Consider the following 23,395-nt stretch of genomic DNA (forward strand, 5'->3'; position numbering starts at 1 on the left):
CCAAACCTGTTGTTTTGGGTCATATTTTATTATACCTTAAAAATTTGGGTTTACTATTATAGCCTTTACCAAAATTTGTTACTTTGTTTAGTCGATACTTATACGAGTCACTAATTATTACAAATTTTTAATATTTTGTTTATTTATTTCAAAGATAAAAAGGAATGAAATGCTTAGCTAATCTCCGTTTTCTGCTAGTCCATATCTGCCGAAGATCCACAAAGCGAGATAAGAAAAGTATTCAGAGGAATCAAATATATTTTATTTCATTTTGTATTCGCTGTATGATTCATATTGCCTTAATGGCAATTTTAGGAATTGTGTCAGTTTAGCTGCAACAACAGCTAGCTGCAGTTCTCTCGTATGCGGTATTTTAACTGATTGTGTTCACCCAGCCCTATATCAGGAAACATGGCGCCCTTCTACCAGAGCAAATATCCCGAGGCAAACTACCAAGGAAGCTAACCTCACGTGCAGCATTCCCTGTTTTGTACCAAATATTTTACGAGCAGTAACGAATTTCCCAAAGCATCAATCGATTTAAATTTGTCACCACGAATAGACATTCGGTAAACATTAGATTAGTTAAAAATCTATTAGACTACAGACGATGGACGATGTGGAGGCGTATTCATTGTGAAGTGGTAGGCCTACTTCTTTTACGCTCCTTCTGACGTATTCCCGTATTTTATATGTTAACGTGATCTTTCCAACTGTAAATTACTAATGAGGCCTGTTCTCCACAATTTTTTTTATATTAATTTCCGTACGCGCCTTACCCTTACGTTTTCACACCTGATGAAAAGAACAGATCGTAGCCCTTCAAACGATTTCGTTATCTTTCAATTTTGGAATAGTCACATTACGGGTCTTGTTAATTCGTTTGGATAGTGTAATTTGCAATTCATAATAAAAGCATTACGATGCAACTGCGTTTATGAGTTTGGGAATTCCGCGCGCCCCGTCAGAGAAGTGGATTGCGTTTTGGCTGATCAGGAACTAGTGGCAGTAAACCTTAAATCGTAATATGAATATATTGTTTTTCTTTGTGGTTTAAAACACACTGAATCTAACTATTTGACAAGCTTCGAGTAAGCGCTCACAAGTCACAATCTCGATGCTTAACGAAGCTAAAAGTGTATAAACACTGTTTTAATTTGTGTATTAATGTAATATTACAAAATAAAAAGGATAATATGATTGTAACTTATACACAATTTCAAGTCAATTTCAGGCTAGTTCGTTTTTAAAATAGCTTATAGATAGAGAGACAAAAATAGAATTTGTTCAACCCCTCAAGTTATAGGTTTCGCTAATGCTTAGCCAATAAAATCTTTATTTATAAAACATAATACTTCATATATTGTGTACCATTTATTTAGTTAGAGTTCTAGTATCCTTAATTTTTTCCTGGCCGTAGGAGAAGAAAGAAAATATAACAAAATAACTTACTTCTAAAGTATAAAAAGGTAGAGTTTGAAATAGTATTTTTAATAAATCATACTTTACTAACTTATTATATCCAGTACACATTCCCATTAAAAACTTAAATACTAAGAATTACGTGATTTTTTTATCTAAATGACCAAGATCATTTACAGTTAACTAATCGTAGTTCGAAAATAATGATGTGTCATTATAATTTAAAATAGTACATATTTTAGTGTAAGGCTAGGAAAAGAATTTGTAGCCATTTTAAAACTAATAAATTTTAGGTTGAACCTTCTGCTCAAATGAACACATTGCAATTCAAAAAAGTAAAATGATTAAAATTCATATAAAGATATTTTAACCATCCTTATCAAAACTGATTTGAATGGAATGATAATGTGCCAAAAAATTATAATTGATAGTATGGAGCCAAAGATAACAGAGTTAATAAAGTTAAGATGGCAGTAATCTTTATAGTGCTATAATCTTGTCAGAGTAGTTTAATCCACTGACTGTCTGACTATAGAGCGACTAGGTTTATGTGATTTCTTCCAGTTTAATAAAACATTACATTGGACTGTAATATTATAAACTTCGCTAGAAGGTAAGGTTTAAATTGTGGTCGTACGACTTAATCTAGTATTTTTCACAAATATAATTCGTAGATTTCATTTAAACTAAATAATTCAATCTCATTGCTTTCACACATATACTTGTACATGTTACAAGACTAATATGGTCTATATTATAGATGTAGTCAGTCAGTAGAGCTGGTAAAGACTTGAGTATGTATTCTCCACGAGATTATTTATCAACACTTTGTCATGAAACCGTTACATTTTTAGTAAGATACACAAACATCAATTTACTATGTACCTTATGAGTAACTCTTTTTACTCTTTTTTCTCTCCACTAGATATTTTTCTACATATTTCAATTCTGAATGTATTAAGACAGTAAAACAACTTGATTATTTCTAAAGTTTCTCTTATTACCCTTGGATAATAGTAAGGTGTTTTCGCAAGTACTTAATGGGGAAATATCTCAAGATTGTGTCAGAAACGTTTCGATGTGGTGTGAACCGGAAGATTTTGATGCTAGAATATTATAAATTGATACTGTTGGTCATAGCGGTTGTAACTCTTTCAAATGTGAATAAGTAAAAGTAAAGTAAAGATGTCAAAACTCTTTATTTATTTACATGATCTTTAAGATCAGTAGTTGCGTCAATTTACATAATAATACATTTCGTATACATAGACAACAAGAATCAAAAAGTTGTACACTAAGGGTTGTTCTGTGGTCTCCATTCAAAGAACTCAGTGACGGAGTAGAATGGGTTGTCTTGCAGCCAGGCTCGCAGATCTTTTCTAAACCGCTGTCGGTCTATCCTCTTGAGGGCTTCTGGTAGTGAATTCCAGATCTTCGCACCGATGTAGCTTGGTTTCTTTTCCGTTGAGGCGTGGGTGTGTACTGGAAGGCAGTAGTTAGTAGCATGTCTTGTATTGTACTGGTGAATTTGTACTCCGTTTCTCACTAATGATGGCATTTTGATGTGAGCGTAGGAGACTACTTCTAGGATATAGAGGTTGATTACTGTCATAATTTTGAGTTCCCGGAAGGCTTCTCTGCAGGATGCTCTCGGTTCCAAACCTTTAAGGCTTCTAACTGCTCGTTATTGTTGCACAAGTACTCGCTGCAAATTTCCCATTGTGGTTCCTCCCCACACTGCAATCCCATAGCGAAGATGAGACTCAAACAGTGCGTGATAAGCTATTTTTGCACTATCGATGTCACTGGTGTTCTTAATTCTTCGTATTACGTAGAGTCCTCAGCGGTCACCCATCCAAGCAGCAGCCACGCTCGACTTTGCTTGATCTGGTTATCGTGCGATAACCGTTGCGCCCGCTACACTACGCCATTGGCGTCTGTAGGTAGAAAACCAACAGTAAATGAAGCTATAGTTGGCGATTTGGCACACTCAAGCCTAAATTCCGACAATTGGCAAAAGGTAGTTCGTCGTGAACTGAGACCCGCTAAAAATAAGCAGGGTTTAACTATGTATCCTGTAAATCTTTGTGTGGGTCCTGAAACTTTTCTAATCGATACTGGGGCATCTGATAGCTTAATTTAAAAAAAGATTTCATGAACTATTTCCAAACAGACGTGTCATAAAGGCCGGAATAAAAATACGAACAACAATAATAAATAGATAATAAAAATGGGTTAATCTGTGTATTGAAAATGGTGATTTTCAAGCATGTTTGGCTTTGAATGGCTATGATCTTTTCAGTTAAACTGGACAGATCTATGTTCTGTTATTTGAATAAGAGTTGTTTTTATTCGATTGAAATAAAAGGGAAACCTTTCCAAAGACACTGAACATGTTGCTAGATTCTTAAAAAGATATTTTTAAACCAGGTATTGGTGAAATTGAAAATATTATACTCTGTATGATATAATCTGCCTTCTGAACCCTAGGCTACCTGGGACTCTCCCGGGCTATTTACTGACTCTCACCTATTAGCTTCTCTACTAGATAATCTAACATTTTTACCCTAATAACAGTTTCAAAAATTTGAAAAGTACATATAAAAATAACACCAACTATAAAACAGATACAAATTTAATAAAACACCAAATAATGGAGAGGTAGTCTATTTAAAGTTTTTAACAAGTTGGTTTTTTATTACAATACGACAATAAAATTACATTATAAATGTATAAAAATGTTACAAAACTAATTTCTGTCGTAGTTTATTAGTGGCATGGTTTTCATATAACGAGTGTCACAAGGAAAATTTGTGTTTTGTGTTATAACGAAACCGTCACTTGGAACAGTGGCCGGAGCGGAAATCTGACTCGGGGTGGTTCCGATAAGTGATTGATTGAAAGCTTACAGGTTAATAGGGTTAGAATAATAACTCCAGATACGATATTATTGGGTAAAGTCTTAATATCACAACCCATACTTTAACAATGCTATCAGAATACAACATTAAATCATACAAAATAAAAACACACCCCTACTTTTAATCATATAACAAATATACTTTAAGCAATATTTTACAAACTTTTATGAGAACATTGTATGTATAAAAACAAAATAAATTGTAAATACAATATTTTCGTACATTAACTAATAATTTCTAAGTTATATGCATAGACCTAATATTTACACAATACAAATAATATTTTAAAAAACTTTTATGAGAATTTAATATAAAATATATGTAATGTAGTTTTTAGATGTATATGGTACCAGGGAAACTTTTATTAGTACAGTAAGTTGTTCATTCCATTGAGAGGCCATCTTGTATCATAATTCTGCAAGTAAAGAAGGACTATATAAAATGTCAACTAATTTAAAAAGTTTATTTCTTTTGCAAAAAGTTTATTAATTTCCACTACAATCATTGCTAGAGGATGAGTTAACGGTACTTTGTTTTTCATTAGAAACTAATTTCTCTCTAAAGTGAATATAAATATAAACATATACAGTGAGATATATAAATATAAATATATATATATATATATATATATATATATATATAATTAAATTTGTAAAACTTTATTTGTCCACCATTAAAAAAATGAATTTCTTTCATATATTTGTTCTTGTCTCATTAAGACATACATATACCATGATTCAATTTGGCTTATGATAATCAACTAACACTCTTGAGAAGGTAAAATATCATCAATAACATACAAAGTTTGAAGTTTATACTTAAATTGAATCATTAAATAGTTAGTGTGTTCCGGTACTTGTCTATGTCATATGTATATACAATTTTCTAAATTTTCCATCTTCTAAGTCACTGTTATCAACTAATAATTTCTGTCCAGACCAGTCAAAGAAATAACTTCTATAAACAGTTTTATTAGATGAAATATTCTGTATTTGAACCGTAAAATATGAGAGCTATCATGTTACTCTATCATATGAGATGAGGATTACCGTATCTTATCTAGTAACATTGTTCTTAATTGAATATTTAAATAACTAAAGAGAAAGTTGTCTTATATAAAATTATTATTTTGAAAATTCTTAATTTAATTACCCCATTTGATTTACTTACTGAGGATTGAAGCTATTTTAGCACCTATCCAAACATAATAACAAAATTATTAATAATATGGAACAAGTATCCTGAATTGAAGTACTAACAAAAACTATATTTAACTATTATTTACTTGAAACCATGACCTGTTTTTTCATCAATTTCTCAGTATTCCACACAAAATGTATGCACCCTCATCGTACTCAGATTGTCACAGGTATGATGAAATGTAAGAAGCTATTACTGTGAACTGGCGAAGTACTATCATACCAATGGTAAATTCCCCTATCACCAGAACGAACAGGTGTGCAAACACCAATTCCTCAGTCTCTGTTTTAACTCTCTCAAGAACACGTTTCTCAGAACTCTCACAATTAGTAACAGTGTCATTCTTTGTATCAAACAAAAGTTTATAATATCTTTAGACACTATCTTGTAAAGGTTTACAACTTTTTTAAATATCTGACATAAGTGTTGTGTTGCTCAAATTAGTGGTGGTTTGATGTTTCATATAAATAATGACATACTACAGTGGTAGTGAAGTGGATTTTGATCTCAAACGTTTTGTTAACGTCAACAAATAGTGTTTTATGAACATTGTTAACGATGATGGACGAAGTAGAATTCAGTGAATCTTCATTCTTGGAGTTTACGTTTTACGGAACAGTGCAGTTCAGTAAACGACAGGTACTAAGTGTCAATGTCGGTGTGTTTATGGCACAAGGCTTCGCCACACATACATACCACATACATTCTAAGGTCAGATACACATGAAAACTCACTGAAGATCACAATCATTTATCAGGAAAAAGGTATCAAAAGAAGTAATTTCACTGCTTGAATGTAAAGCTTTTTTTTAAATAAAAAATAAACTGATCCACAATTGATAACCCAATTAACCCTTGTATGCCCACTTTTTATTAAATATATACTCTACACTAAATGTTATCATGTAATGCACCAATTTCTTTTAAAATACCTTCAGGAATTTCCATGTTGCCTTCTGTATTTGTTGTTGTACAGTGAAACAACTATAATAAAGTAATTAATTTTAATGTACTAATAAACTTGAACCAGGCGCCTTCTCAATGTGTTATTAACAAGGAATTGAAAACAATCATTTAAGAGACAAGCTTTATTGTGCAGTATGATATATTACTTATTCTATGGACAAAAACAAAATAAATTGTCACTTAAAATTTGTTACACAACTAAAGTTTGAATGGAAGGATAAGAGTTTGCCTCGCACATTATTTACTACATTAGATTTCTATTGTTTCAATGATGACACCAGGGTTATTTCTGCAATCATTGCAAAAACTGACACATGCACTGTGTTTACCTCTGTTTTATTTGAGATAATTCAAGTTGGTGACAGTATTAGGGAGATAAATCATGTTCATAACATTATATAACATTTTCCACAGATTATTGTTATTGAGGGATTGGATTGTGGTTACAATATTTGTCTGTCTATTAAAGAATGTTGAATAACCATGAATAGGCTACTTTACATTGCCTATCGCTTGGCCTGTAAATTGTCTCAGTTCGTGTACAAAAATTACTTGTGGTAAATGTTATCAGCACAGTGTTAGTGATAACGACTATAACTTACATAATAGCTACAGCTGGCTTAATGACAATGATAATAACACTCAAAGTAATTCTTCAAGAACAAACTTTGTAAAGTTAAAAGAAAAAATAATGTCAATTTATTAGTATTATATAAATTAGTTTTAACAATACCAGTTCAGTATAAGCTGCAGTACAGTAATTATTTTTATTACATCCTAAGGAACACATTTTAAAATCCTGGATGAAAATGTCTAATATTCTCATTTTATTATTTTTGGTCTATTTTTTTGATAAAAAAATTTATCAAATAGTCTAGGATGTACAGTTTGGATACCATATATTTTCAGCATAAAGAATTTTATTATATAAAAAATGTTATCTACAGTTATATTACTGTATATGTAAATCCAGGTATAAAACAAAAAGTGATTGTATTAATACAATTATTTCAAGTATATATGTTTAATATTTTGTTGCTTTTTATATTAAATTGGTAATTATCCAGTTTAAAAAATCATTAAATAATTATCACCTTCAAAATTCTGGTAAAAATGAGTGCCCTCTTGAGTTTCAAATCAAAATTACATTTATTTTCACAAAATATATAATTGAATATAAAAAGTAAATAACTAGAAGAAAAAATGAAAAGTTTGGATATGCAACTATGGTATAAACAATTCTGAACAGAAAACACTTAATAGATGATAAGGTAATTCTAAGCAATATATGGGTCAACCTCGATTTTTCTCATATTACAATATAATGTTCCAATAGTCAATTAAAAAAGGAAATGACTAGAATTTCTTGCCGGAAAGCAATTATAGGGAGCAGGCAACTCATATTACATTATAATGTTCCAATAGTCAATTAGAAAAGGAAATGACTAGAATTTCTTGCTGGAAAGCAGTTATAGGGAGCAGGCAACCGCGAGAATTACCTATTAGTGATCAGGGGCACTGACGTGATCTGGGCTTCAAATTTGGAACTACTCGAGTTAATTTTTTTTCCAAAAGAGCAAGCAGCGCGAAGCGCTGCGCAGCGGGCAAGCATTCGTGCGTGATCTTCGTCTATACTGAATTGATTCAGGCCAAAGGAATGACACAGATTACTTTACCAGATTTTTACGGAGATTTTGTATTGGGCGGATTATATTGGTTTACTTTGCTTTCCAGCATGTAATTATGTGTTTAAAATTGTTTTACATACATTACCTACATTATATTGTAATATGTAATAACAATTTATCAAAAATTTTTAATAAAAAAAAGGATCACGCACGATGCCTGCCCGCTGCGCAGCGCTTCGCGTGCTGCTTGCTCTTTTAGAAAAAAAATTAACTCGAGTAGTTCCAAATTTGAAGCCCAGATCACGTCAGTGCCCCTGATCACTAATAGGTAACTCTAAGCAATATATGACCGTCTGGCAGTTGCCTGCTCCCTATAACTGCTTTCCGGCAAGAAATTCTAGTCATTTCCTTCTCTAATTGACTATTGGAACAATATATTGTAATATGAGAAAAATCGAGGTTGACCCATATATTGCTTAGAATTACCGATGATAAAGACATATTATATTATATTACAAAACAAATAAAGACATATATATTAAATTTTAACACGTAGGCTACAAACCCAACTCTATTGAGGGATATAACACTCGAAATCCAAACATTACTGTTTTTGCCTATTAATTTTCTTTAGTATATTATAATAATATTATGGAATATAATTATTTTTATGAAAATAAAATTGTTTAAATAAAAAGTACTATGACTCCAACATGGTGTTGACATAATATGTCCTACCCTCAAACTCACTTATCTCCCATAATGAAACATGTGAGCATATAGGAGGAATCCTAGTCAGCAAATAGTAATAGAATCATGTGAGAGACTAATGTGAATCTAAGTCCTAAGTCAGCTAATCAGAACAGCTGACTAGAAATCAGCTGACACTCAAATTGTAAACATTAAAATATAATCAATACTTTGAAGAATAATTTCTGAAAACCAAGGTCAATTTGTATTCTTAGACATCTAAATAAACATTTAATATAGTGATAACTATGATTAAAATAGTACTATTATTAAATAGCAACAAATTTTGTGGATTACTCTGAATACTTTGTGGCATCTTTGCGACATGTACCACCATGGCGTCACCGGGATTGAATAAAAAATAAGAATTTATTTTAGATTTAATTTGCTAAGATGGTCTATGCAAAGATTTGAGCTCTATTTAAAAAAAAGTTAAAACTAACTAAATTTAGTTTTATTTATTCTTATCTTGACCAGTGTGAGAGTGTGGATTAATTTTATACAAGTTTAATTGAAAAAAGTGCATTAAACTAAGAAATAGATAATGGATATGATTTAAGAATTCTGACAGTTAATGATAATATAAAAAAAATAAAATCCTTATGCATTTTTCCTGGTTGATATTTAAACTTTTAGAACTTTTAGGCATAATAAGTATTAGAAGATAGAAAGTTCAAAAATAACTTATGATGAAGATTTTTGCTATCCTATCTTGAGACAGTATTATTTTTTTTATTTTTGTTTTTTTTTTGCCAATGATGCAGTGTAGTGGGTACAGCGGTTATCGCGAGATAACCGAATCAAGCAATGTCAAGCGTGACTGCTGCTTGGATGGGTGACCGCTGAGCGATCCTGTCCTTGCAAGCAGCCTGCCTGCCCAGCCATTGGTGGTGGTTCGGAAGTCACCTTTAAGCCGTTGGTCCCCAGGTTAAGTGTTAAAGAGGGCTTCTTAGCCCTAACTTCGCCTGGTAAAATAAGACATTACTTTACTTTATTATTTAAGACTTTTAACAAATAGAGCACCTCTAGAAACCAACATTCACTTCCCCTTAAATTACTATAAGGATTAGGAAACAACCAAAAGCCTCTATGGTGGAACTACCTCAATTTAATCAAAGAAGTTTCAGTACAAGGTTATTTGTTTTAAACCCAGTATTATATTATTTTTCTTAATTATCTTTTATGTAATCTGATAAATAACAATAACATATTGCAATCTTTCTTACAGGGCAAAACAATGCGAATCGCCAAGATCCTGGCGCGGCGGAAAACAGAAGAAGAGGAGGGTAATGATGGTGGGACCAAGCTGAAGAGAGTTCTGGGACTGGCAGACCTCACGATGTTGGGTGTGGGCAGCACTCTGGGACTGGGAGTGTATGTGTTAGCTGGGGCTGTAGCCAAGACTGATGCTGGGCCTGCAGTTACAATATCTTTCCTCATTGCTGCAGTAGCTTCAGCTTTTGCAGGTAAGTTACCTGATAAAAAATAGATTTCTTCACTTGACAAGCACATTCAAAATTTCCATTGAGATTTTGAAGAGTTTTACTATCTTTGAATATTTTAGTACAGTATCTTGGTTGCAATGTAGAATCTTTGCTCATCATGGGTTGCACATCAAGATCCTTTCATATACAAAAACCAGGTTGAGTGCTCTACAGTCAAGATTCACTGTTTCTATGTGTTGCTCTCCAGGAGCTTTTACTGTACGAGGTTCATTCAAAGATAAACCAGATTTCTATATCTGTGACTCACAGACTGAGGACAGTACAGAGGTTAGCTATATTAACGTTGACAGTGAAAGATGTGAGGTACTGCGCAAAGAGGTCTGTGCATATTCAAGAGGTCTGAGAAACCATCTTGCTTGCTACCGCAGCTGTGTCCAAGACAAAAGTTACATCAAAACAGCAACAGAAGATACACAAATCCATACATAAAGTGGTGGGAAGGGTTGATTCCATTTGAATGTTGAGTTAAGCTCCAACTGACCTTCCTCTTAGTGCAGCATCTGGGATCTGTCACTGTTACAGACATGAGTCCTGACATCTGGAGTCATGTTCATCTGAAGAGGTCCAAAAAAGCCCTTCCCACCATATCTACTTTATATATAGAAAACTTGGTTTCACCACCGTGTTTAGAGATCGTGTCTATCACATTGTATTTAATTCAATTGAGAATACCTCTTCACCTATATTACACTATATCTTGTTGTCTAGGTGTCTGTGATGTCAAAACGATGTAACATTTTCATTTTGAGCTTCTTTGTCACCGACTGTTTTTTGGATCTCTTCAGTGAACATGACTTCAGCATTCAGGAGTCTAGCCTGTAACAGTGTCGGAACTCAGAGCTGGATAAATTGCAGCTTAATTCAACATTCACACCAATCCATAGTTGCTGTTAATGATTTGCAAAATGAAAGCTCCTTATTTTGTATCAAGTGATTGTTGCACGCTAGAAAATTCTCCAGAAGGTTTCATTTTTGGGAATGTCCAGTTGAACTAGCTTAGGGTTAACTTGTTGACTTTGGTAGTCACCTTACACATCAAACTCCGTATAGACCAGCAGTGAAGTTGTTAGCCTTTGATTTGCTGGTGGTTTCATAGAAATATGAATTCATCTATACAGTTATTCTAACCAGCTGGTCGTGCTGGAAAAATCAGTGACCCCACTCACACATTATCAGCTCCTTGCAAGCAATTATTCAGGTACTTAACTGAACAATGCGAGCTATTGGTATTATGACTGGCAATATTTGTTTGTATGGTAGATGTCAGAATATATCTGGCCTCTGTGACAAGTAAACAATTGTGTATTCGATTGACAAGTAGTTCTTCAAACATCGGTGCATTTAATTTAGTTTAATTAACTTTTCTATATTTCAGTTTGGTTGCATATTAAATGGATTTGAGCATTTGATAGCTACAATCTCAATAGCAAATCTCAAAGCTCTTCAAAGCAGCACTGTCAGACTTGTAAACTCAAACAATGTAACAATATGTGTGGGTTGGATACTAGAAGATAACTGTTTACCCATTTTGAATAGGTAGATTCCCAGGTGCCAAACATATTTTCTTTACTAGCAGCATTGTCAGCACCAGAATGTACAGCTTTGCCAGACACTAGTAAATTGTAAAAGGCAATTATGAGCTAATTGTGCCCATTGTATAAGCACACTACCTGATGTCGATAGAGGAATTCCCAAAGAAAGAAAATGATCTTCAGATGTACTAGTGGATGGAGACGGGCATGGAAAAGTATCAAAACGGTAAAAAGTAGTAAATGAGTAGGTAAATAGTATAACCTATAAAACCTATGATTGTTAACCTATAAAAAATATCTTTCATAATTATTTCAAGGTCATAAGAACATAATTTGATTTTAAAAATAGTGATTTTAACTTTTTAATCTCTTAAAAAAAAAGAAATGTTAACTTCTAAAACACTTGAAAATTTAAATCATTAGCTTAACAACAATAATTATTATTTGTGATTTTTTACATTTGTGATCATGTTATATTTTGACTTTCAACATTTTCAAAAAAATTTAAGGATCCATGTCTTTTATGTTCTGAATTTTGGGCTTTGTACACAAATAAGGAAGGGTTAGCGTGTTTTAGAAACTAAATACTATTATATCACTGCTAACTGGTTACATTTAAATCCGTAAAAACATTTTCCAAGATTGCTCGTAAATGTTGAAATTCCTCATTGCAAGACTGTTGTATCAGACGTGTCTCAAGTCAGCAAACAAGTTACAGATCGGTAGTTCAGTAACCCCCAACACAGCTCAGTAAGTGGTCTGATAATAACTGACAAAACTTTGACAGTTCAACACTGTAATCATCACATTTTACAGCTGTCACCTCTCTGTTAGCCATCATGGGCTAACACTGCCAGCAACGTATTTAATCAGAATTAATAACTACAATGTGTAAAAAAGTAAAAAATGAAAATGTTTGCTCTTTTAGTTTATTTATATCTCCTTCTACATATAAGTCAATTAATCTGTTTAGAGCGGTTCATGTGCTGAACCCCAATTTTGGTTAAGTTACCATTAAAAAGCAAACAGCTTTTGTGCTGTTTACTTAATCTTTAATCTTTCTTTTTACTTAATCTTTCTTTCATTGTGTAGTAAACATCTGTTTTTCAAACACAGCGTATAGATTAGACTGAGAGATCCATTTGGGTGTCCTTTTTCACCAATTGGCTCTAATGTTGAATGTTAGCCTTTGTGCAGAAATCAAAATTTAATCCTTTTCAACACTTTGATTTATGAGCGAAGGACTGTGTAATATCAACATAGTGAACAGCAGCCTTGATTAGACAATAGACAATAGACAATAGACAATATTCTTTATTTGTTGTTCTTTAAGAAATACAATTGCGTCAATAGTAGATAATAACAAAAACTTAGATTAATATTTCTTGCTTTACAAATATTGATGTGGTATTTATAGAAGATCGAAGAAACTCCTTCAATGAATATACAGGTCGTTCCATCAGCCAGTCTCGAAAATGTCTTTTCAGTTCGTTCCCTTTCATGTTCTTGAGATTTGGTGGTAGTGCAGCAATTAATGATTTTGCGTCCAATGTAAGAAGGTTTTTTGCTGAATTGCGATGTGTGGTGTACAGGGGAGAATGTAGTCCGTTGCTCGTCTGGTGTGGTATGAGTGAGGCATTTTCATTTCTAGGAAGGTCCATCTGGCTGGTGTAGATGACGACTGCATGGATGTATAGTGCTATGACAGTAAAGAAGCTGCAGGGGATTTGAAAGCTTCTCTGCAGCTTTCCCTAGGGCTGAGGCTATAGAGTGCCCTTACAGCTTTTTTCTGGAGTATCAGGATTTTGTTGAGATTGGTTTCAGATGTTCCTCCCCATGAAATTAAGCCATATCTGAGGTGGGACTCCACTACAGCATAGTATGCTGTCTTTGCCGTCTCCAAACCTCCTATCCACTTCATTCGCTTTACCACATAAGTGCCAGATGAAAGTTTTTTGGTCAGATCGCGTATGTGATCTGTCCAGAGAGAGGTCAGCATTAATTGTTAGGCCAAGCAGTTTTGCCTTTTTTTTCAACTAAAATATTAGGTATTTTTGGAATCTGCTCTTGTCTTCTGCTGCTAAAATTTATCTGGGTGGTTTTGGATTGATTTATGACCAGATCGTTTTGAAGGCAGTATTGGAGTGATTTTTCTGTTGCTGATGAAATATCCAAAATTAGATTTTTGTGCTGTGTTATTTGTAAACAAAAGAGTTGTGTCGTCTGCGTACATAATGGTTTCTACAGAATTGTCATTGATAAAACTTGAAAAATCGTTTGTAAAAAGTATGAACAAAAAGGGGCCTAAAACTGAGCCTTGAGGCACTCCTCTACTTACTGTGAGTTGTCTTGATCTATACACGCATTTACTCCCATTTACATTTTGTTGAATCTCAACTATTTGCTTGCGTCCTTTCAGATAGCTAGTCACCCAATCTTTCGCCCAAGCCTTCAAAACCTAGGGCTGAAATCTTTTTCAAGATAAGATCATGATCTAGACAATCTAAAGCCTTACTGTAGTCTAATAGGACAGCTGATACGTGTTTGTGGTCTTCTAATTTATCTATGACATATTCAATTAGATTAGTGACAGCTGTGGTGGTGGATCGTCCTTTGAGATAGCCATGTTGGTTCTTTGTTATTAGATTATATCTGTCCAGATGTTGTAACATTCTTGAGAGTGCTACCTTTTCTATTATTTTTGAGAAAGTTGGTATTAGTGAAATGGGACGGTAATTTTCAGGTTTAGTGATGGATCCTTTTTTGTGCTTTGGTATATTTTTGATATTTTTAAGGGGGATGGAAATTGGCCTGAGGAAAACGATTGATTTATTATGGTAACCAGTGGTGGTGCTAGTTGTTTGGCACAGTGTTTTACTAATTATTTTGAAGGAATTTCATCAATTCCACATGATAATTTAGTTTTCAGGGAAGCTATCACTCCCAAGACTTCTTTAACAGTTGTTGGTGTTAAAATTAGTGATTGACAATTTCTTTGTGGAAGCAAAATCGGATGAGTTATGGCTGTGTATTTTAAGATGTTCTCTATTTTCGCCTAATGTGGGAATCTGCTATTTGGGAAAAGTATTGGTTGAAATGTTCGGCTATTTCGGCGGGGTTGTCTGTCTATTATGTTTCCTTCTATCTCCATCTTCAGTGTTGAATTTTCTTTCTGTCGCTTACTTTGCTTTTCTGAGTTTTTATTATGTCCCAAACGGCTTTAGACTTATTGTCAGAGTTAGTGATTGTAGTTAGCAGCCATATGTTGTTTGGAGACTCCTAAGCTTGAGATCGTAGGCTTTCTTTTTTGCTGCCATGGATGTTCTATCATGTTCATTTCTGGTGAGCTGATATCCTTGTAAGGCAATTAGAAAATCTTCTTTTAGTATTTTGGACTCTTGGTCATACTGAACTTTTAGTCTGCCCCTCGGCTTTTGCTCTTACTTTTTTGCTAGGGCATATATGGTCCAATATTTGTCTGACAGTTGTCTGAAATGTTCTGTATGGCCTCTTCAACATCAGGGGCATCGTGTACCAGTTCCCACTTTTCCATTTCGAATTTCTGTTTTAAGCTATTAAGGTTTTTTATTTGAGAAAATTCTTTTTTTGTGTAGCTTCTTTTTTAGGGAAGACTTCTCCTTCCACTGCAATAGAACAGATTTGGCCAGTGTGATCCGACATTCCACCTTTGGGATCACTGAAAAATCGACTGCATCTTCAGGTATATATTGGTACAGATGCAGTCTATTGATGTTGTAGAATGATTAGTAATTCTTGTCGCTGGAAGGGGAAGCCGCCTGACACTCCAAAAACCAGCAGTTCATCTTCGAAAATAGTATTATTCGTGTTAACAGTTAGCCTGTCTATGTTGATGTCGCCCATTAAGATAAGTAGTTTTGCCTCAGCTGTAAATGAGGTAAGTATATCTGATATAATGTTGATAGCTACATTTAGCTTGTCCTCCTGGTGAATGGGGTGTCCTCCATTATGAATCCTTCTCAGAAGGATTATGAATTCTCAGAAGGATTTATAATCACGGACAGCAGTCTTCCGTAGACTGCAGTAATGAATGTGTTGTATAAAACATTTTATGAAGATACAGTTTGGGTCATTTTAAAACTTTGTAGTAGACTATAAATTGTGAATAAGTAGAAATAAACACGTCAGTCCTTTATTTGAGATAAGTTTTTTTTATTTTTCCGCAAATGATGAATTTTAAACGCAAATATCCTTTTGTTTCTACAGAGTTTCAGTTGCCTCTTAACAAACTATTTAAATACAATTTGTTCCGGTGATATTAGAACAAGAATTTCAAGAGGAATACAATTAGCAATAGATTGTTAAATGTTTAAATGATAAAAATGTAGTTATATCAGTTATAAAGATATTAAAAGAAGATCAAGAAAGTCTTGAATTTGTCCACGCAAAATTTATTTAAATAATACATCCGTAACTAATTTCAATTCATAAGTGAAAAATGGCTTTATTCTGTATGACCTTCCTACTCATACAAATAAAACTTTAAGTGCCTATCCATAAAAGATTTTCCTTTCATACAAGTAATTGAGGGTGAACCATACAATATAAAACTAAAGAATAAAGATTCATTGTAGTAATAATAAGCAGAGACAGTAAAAGAGACAAGACAAAAAGTTGAAATCATACTCCGTGACAGTGTCTAATTTCCGTTATGCTTTGTGAATGTAATCATTCTCCATGGTATTAGTGGGTGTTGCTAGCTTTGTTAAGAATGGCTTTGGTTTTTTTCGGTTTAGTTCAGCTTCTTTTGTGTTCCTCTATTCAATAAACTATTACTAATCGGCAAATCAAAATTATAAAATCAATACTCAACTAATTAATACTGTTAAAAATAAAGGTTTCGGAACAGGTCTCATGGACTTTTAGTCGAGACTGAGCATAATTGTGATATTATTTTAGATTAATATGAAACTCTGGCTGTACTTGACAATTTTGCACCCCCCTTATTTTACCATGGTTTTGTGTTTGGTGAAATTACATTAGGAAATCACTTCTTTAGTCAGTTTTTTATTTGTTTAAAAGAACCTTAGCTAATTAAAACCGTTAAAAATTTTAACATTCACAACACAAAATTATGTTGTTTTACAAATAACGGTATATATTGCATTGTATTGTACAAGTCATCATATTCGTGGTTCGTTAATTTTCCATTTAGGTAGTTCAAGAAGCAAATCTCTTGCATTTCTATATTTTAACTTTTAATTGTGGATTATAACCACCTACTGATGAATACAACAAATAAAGAATACAGAGTTATAAACAGTTTTGAACTCTACTTCTCTTGAATTGATATCCATTACATCTGTACATATATTGTTATGATAATACTGATATTCAACATGCATGATTGAGGAAGTTATTAGAAACACATTATTTGTATAAAACTATGTGGACAGTAAGCATTACCATTGCAATAAAACAGTTGCCTATAGATAGTGTGTTTTGATGCATGGATAGTGAATAGAATGTGTGTGTGTGTGTGTGTGTGTGTGTGTGTGTGTGTGTGTGTGTGTGTGTGTGTGTGTGTGTGTGTGTGTGTGTGTGTGTGTGTGTGTGTGTGTGTGTGTGTGTGTGCACATGCGCAAATTTCAATAACTGTTTTTCTGGCATGCACTATGACTCAGTTCATAATAAGTTTGGTTCTCACACCTCAGGTACATTGGAAATCACAACCAAATGTTCTCTACAACAATCAAGTAAATAATACACTAAGATTATTAGTATTGTATAATTAATTGGAACAGATGCCCTACGAGTGGAGCTGAATAAAAGAGGTGATTATCACGTCTGACACAGGACATATACCAATGCCTTTTTCCTGATGTCAGTTCTTTCCTATTTCTATCCAACTTTCACTGATCTATTGATATTATGTTGTTGGAAAATGTTTGAGTTTTCTTGATGCCTGTGTTGTAATCATCATCAACTTCTGTTCCCAAAAAATTAAGAGTAACTTTTTTGTTGTTCTTTTAGGACAAGAAGCTTATAAAACTGTATCTAGTCCTATAAGGACCTTTGCGCTGCTTCCGGAGTGACCCCTGATGATCCTGGTCCTCGTTAAATTATCAGAAAAAACCGGTCTGAGTACAGGCCTGGTTTATTACTAAACCTTCTACATTTCATCCAAATCTGAGCTTGCTGAAAATAAAAAAAGACATTTGAAACATTGATGATAAAGAATGAAAGATTGATTATGAAGAATGATTCACCTAATCTCAAGTGTTGTGTCAAATTACTGATCCATGTGCACACACTGATAAGTACATGTATTGTTTTTATAGCTACAAGGGGCTCTTATCAGTATAGATGATAATAGTCACAAAATCTTAACATGTTATTATAAATAGACGAAGAGTACTTAACCTAGCTTTTTCTAGAATTTCACTGCAATGAAGATCCAAATATGGGAATCCACTCTATCCCCACGAGATTTCTTGTATATAGCAGAAAATATTAAACTAAAACGACTTGTGATTGAAGGAGGAGTCTTCTTTCCTGGAAAAACATGTTTCTGATGATGGTATCTTTGATGTTGAAAAACCTTGTGGAATAAACTTTTATGTGACTTTTTGTTCTAACTTACAATAAAGAGACTTCCTCATAATTGTGAAATACCGGACTAGGCTGTTAGTTGATAGTTGACGTTGTCTATTGATATACGTAATTGCATATCATTCGAGCTTGTCACAGGTGTTGTCCTCGTGACTTGATAAAGAAACATTGTTTTGTGTTTTTTCCTTGAAAAATCATGGAAAATTTATTACTGCTGTTTTTCACACGACATTCTCTTCATTAGTCACTCTTTTCATTCTCTGTGTGGAGCAATAAAAACTCTTGTCTCTGAGTTCAGTATCACTTTTCTTCCTCCCAAAAATCATTTACACATTTTATTTTGGGTTCGATTTGTCCAGTTTGTTTACCCCAGGAGAACACTATATTTAATCATAGCAGCTTGTAGAACATTTATGTTTCAACATATGTTATAGTATAGGAGCCAAGGGCTTAGTTCCATTTTATGAGTACATAACCTGGTTTTCTTGAAACTAAAGTAATTGTTCTTAAGAAAGAATTAGAGTGTGTCTTTCTTAACTTGATACACTTAAAACCAACTGTCAAACACATAAATAATAGTTATATCATATGGTTTATCTTACACTGATTTAACATTTATTTACATGCGTCATGGATGTTTTTAAGTATGTTAAGGTAAGCATAATTTGATTCTAGAAATATGATCATTTTAAACCCTTTTCATACCCTCCCATTTTGACCTCAACCAAAATTAGTATGACTGGATCCGTAGACAAGATGCCATTTAATAAAAGGAAACAGCCTTCTAAAAGAAGTGATAAGAGGAATTTTTTCAGCGTCTCCCTTCAGGTCGCAAAAAGTGCACGGATATCCAGCAAGAAACACTGCACTCTAACTGGCAAATCCAGCACAGATCAATCAGAAAACCCAAAATTTGAACTCAGTAAAACACCACCCCTACATGCAAAAATAAAACCTATAAATCAAAGTACTGAAGAATTTTTTGCACAAAATATTAACTTCTACTGCCAGGTTATGGGTAAAAATAATGACCTTGAACCAGTTATCAGCAGGACAAACACTCCAACTACATCACCTAAAAATATCTGCTCTAAAAATAGCCTACCACTCTCTCTTTGAGAGCCATCTTCGGTATGGAATCATCCTTTGGGGGAGTTCTTCAAATGGTAATCTCCAGAGGGTACTAATCTTGCAGAAGCGGGCCATAAGAATCATGGCCGACCTCTCTTCCCGAGACAGCTGCAGAGAATCTTTTACTGAACTCGACATTCTCACTGTGACTTCAATCTACATCATCGAAGTCATCATATATGCTTCCAAGCAAAACTTCCCGAGAAACAGTGAGGTGCACAACTACTACACTAGACAGGCTCAAGCTCACCGTCTACCAGCTCATAGAACAACGCTCTTCACCAAAAAAACCATCATTTGCTGGAATCAAGCTTCTGAACTCCCTTCCTGATGCCATCAAGACCGGCAACGCTAAAACTCTAAAAAGAAGACTACACAAGTGGCTGGTGAAGAACTCTATCTACAGTCTCGATGAGTTTTATGACATTCTCAACTCCTGACTTGTAATGTTTTTGTTGTTAATTTTTGTTCTTTCCTTTCAATGTTATGTTTCATAACTTATTATTTTTATTATTGATTGACAACTATTCTGTTCTTGATGATCATGAATAAAGCTTTCTGTATTCTGTATTCTATTCTGTATTCTAATTCCTCAACACTTCAACTGCAGCCTTTTTTAGTAATAGATCCCACTATCGAACAAACAACCTAAATAAAAAATCTCTCTCTATACTCCATCAAAACACAGACCGGATTGCAAACAAAATTGACAGGATAAACGCTCTCCTATACACGCATAAGGCTGACGTAGTTATTCTAACTGAACATGGTCAAAAAAAAGAAACAATGCTCAACACAAGAATAATTGGTTACTCCTTGCTAACAGAATATAGCAGAGAAAATCACCTAAAGGGAGGAGTTGCAATCTTCATTAAAGATCACCTAAAAAACAATAGCACAGCTCTTAACATCCAGCACTTCTCGATTGAACTCACATGCGAAATGACTGCCATAAATCTTAAAATAGGAAAAAGTCTATTCACGATCATAGGGGTTTACAGGACAAAAAGTAATCTTGAGACCGGTCTTGAAGCAATATCTGATGCTTTGGAAACCATACAGACACACAGACATCAAGTCATCTTAATGGGGGACATAAATATTGACTCTCTTAACAGAAATCATGACTCTACTTTATTGACTGAAACCTAAACCAGCTACAACTTATATAGGCTAGACCTCCCACCTACCAGAATTACTCCAACATCAAGGACGTCAATTGACTGTGTATGCAGCAACATCCCAGAAGACAACCTAAAGGTAGAAGTAATTGAAACAGGAATTTCAGACCACACAGGGCAAATATGCACTATAAATCATACCTCACCCTCCCCTATGAACCACACTATAGCAGAAAGAAGAAATATGAGCGAAGAAAATCTGATGTCTCTAAAAGAACTCTTAAACCAGCAAAACTGGACAGAGGTCTATAATACCGACGTAGCTGATGAAGCCTACGCTAAATTTAGTAGCACCCTTCTTACCGCCCTTAACGAAGCATGTCCAAAAATAAAATCAAGACAAGGAAGAAGGAAAAAGAATTATGCTCTGTCTGACCCCACAGCATACCAGTTGAAAAAGGACTTCCTCAAAGCACAAAACATCTATAATACTACAGGTAGGGGTGAACATAGGCAAACTGCCATATTATTAAAGAAGGAATACGATCTCCAACTACGTCTCTTGAGGAAACAAAACACAATATCAACAATTGCAACGGCTGAAAACAAAACAAAATCAATATGGAATTTTATTAATTTAGAAAGAAAAGCAAAATCAGACAACAGTGCCTTAACACATCTCAACATAAATGGAAACATAGTATCTGAACCATTGGAAATGGTAGACCACTTAAACACCTACTTTATTAATGCAGCCGATCAAACAATAGCAAGTAAAAACCCAAATACTAACCACTTAACAGAACCAATCCCACAGGGAAATATTCCCAACTTAATCCTAAGCCCAACTGATCCAGAGGAAATTTCCAAAATTATCAATGAACTTAAACCAAAAACTTCCTCAGGTTATGATGAAGTCTCCTCTAGGCTATTAAAATTGTGTAAAGACGACCTTATAGAGCCTTTAGTTCATATTGCTAACAAATCATTCTCTACTGGAACCTTTCCATCAGCTTTGAAACTTTCAAAAGTATATCCAAAACACAAACAAGGATGTACAGCACAACCATCTAATTATAGACCGATATCCTTAATTCCAACCATATCAAAAGTTTTTGAAAAAATAGTTCTATCTCGTCTTTTAAAACACCTAACAAACAATCAACTTCTGACAAAATACCAACATGGTTTTATGCCTGGAAAATCCACAACCACTGCTTTGATTAGTCTGGTGGAATTCATCATTGACCAACAGGAAGAAGGAAATACAACTACTGCTATTCTGCTTGACTATAGTAAAGCTTTTGATTGTCTTGACCACAAACATCTCCTTAAAAAGCTGTCATCACTAGGAATTCGGGGAACAACAAAAGAGTGGTTTAAAAGCTATTTAACAGACCGAAAACAACTGGTGGAGATAAAACACTATAACAATGGAAAACTAGAATTAGTAAGATCACATCCGAAGAAGATCACAAGAGGAGTCCCTCAAGGATCGGTTCTAGGCCCTGTTCTGTACATACTCTTTACAAACGACTTTCCTAAACTCCTTGAGCTCTATTGCAACTGTTTAATGTACGCAGATGATACAGTGTTATTACTTGGCAGAGAAAACACAGAACAACTAGAAATTGATTCCTTCACAGCCATAAATATGGCAATCCAATACTGCCACAACAATGACCTTGTCCTCAATGAAAAGAAAACAAAACAACTAGTACTAGGAAGAAACAGAGAAGTTGTCACACGAATACCAGAACTTGATGAAGTTAGCTCCACCAAATACCTTGGAGTTACAATTGACGAAGACTTATCGTGGACACAACACATCAACTTACTCTGCAAGAAACTTAGCACAGGACTGTATGTGCTGAGAAGAGTGAGAAGTATAAGTGACACCACAACTACCAAGACTGCATACTATGCACTCTTTGAGTCACACATACGCTATGGAATAGCTGTATGGGGAGGAACAACTAACACTAACCTACAACGTGTCTTCCTAAAACAAAAAAGAGCAATCAGAATTCTAGGGAACCTTCAACCAAGAGAAACATGCAGAGACACTTTCAAGAGCCTGAAGATCCTCACAGTCATAAGCATCTACATTCTAGAAGTTGTGACTTATATACACATCAAGGCGCCAGACGCGGCAAGAAATGGAGCACAGATCCACCACCATAACACCAGGCACGCAACCAACTACTGCCTTCCTGTGCATCATCTTAGTAGGACTGAGAAGAAACCCAGCTACACTGGCGCCAAAATGTGGAACTCTCTACCAGAAGACCTTAAGAAGACAGAAGTACAAAAGTTTCCACGCCGCCTGAAGAGTTGGCTTCAGGACCGACCCTTCTACAGCCTAGCAGAGTTCTATAACTGGAAACAACATTTCAACTAGCACTAACTTGAAATTATTTTACCACTTTGATAGAGCATTTTAACACAAACTTTGACATGTCCATTTTTAACTCCAACTTGTTTCATTTTGTATCATCAATGTTAACTTTAGATTTTTTCATTCTATTTCATATGTACATTTTTCTCTGTAGAAGTTTCATATGCAGCCAGATTGTATTCATTTAACACTGCTTTATTTTTAATGTTTAACAGTTTTAACATTTGTGTC

At 34.1% G+C, this 23,395-nt stretch overlaps 1 protein-coding gene across 3 annotated transcripts in view; it reads left to right on the forward strand.

The window, feature by feature from the left end:
- Window positions 1–23,395, forward strand: part of LOC124366312 (cationic amino acid transporter 3) — a 92,626-nt gene that overhangs the window by 38,789 nt on the left and 30,442 nt on the right. For 2 of the 3 annotated variants that reach the window (XM_046822758.1, XM_046822757.1), the window contains exon 2: window positions 10,115–10,352. In XM_046822758.1, coding sequence (XP_046678714.1) covers window positions 10,115–10,352 — 238 coding nt within the window. Of the gene's footprint in view, window positions 1–2,019; window positions 2,036–10,114; window positions 10,353–23,395 lie in introns of those variants that run through there. The other variant, XM_046822759.1, reaches the window with a different exon arrangement.

The sequence above is a fragment of the Homalodisca vitripennis genome, chromosome 7, assembly GCF_021130785.1.
Source record: "Homalodisca vitripennis isolate AUS2020 chromosome 7, UT_GWSS_2.1, whole genome shotgun sequence".
In the NCBI taxonomy this organism is placed as follows: Eukaryota; Metazoa; Arthropoda; class Insecta; order Hemiptera; family Cicadellidae; genus Homalodisca; species Homalodisca vitripennis.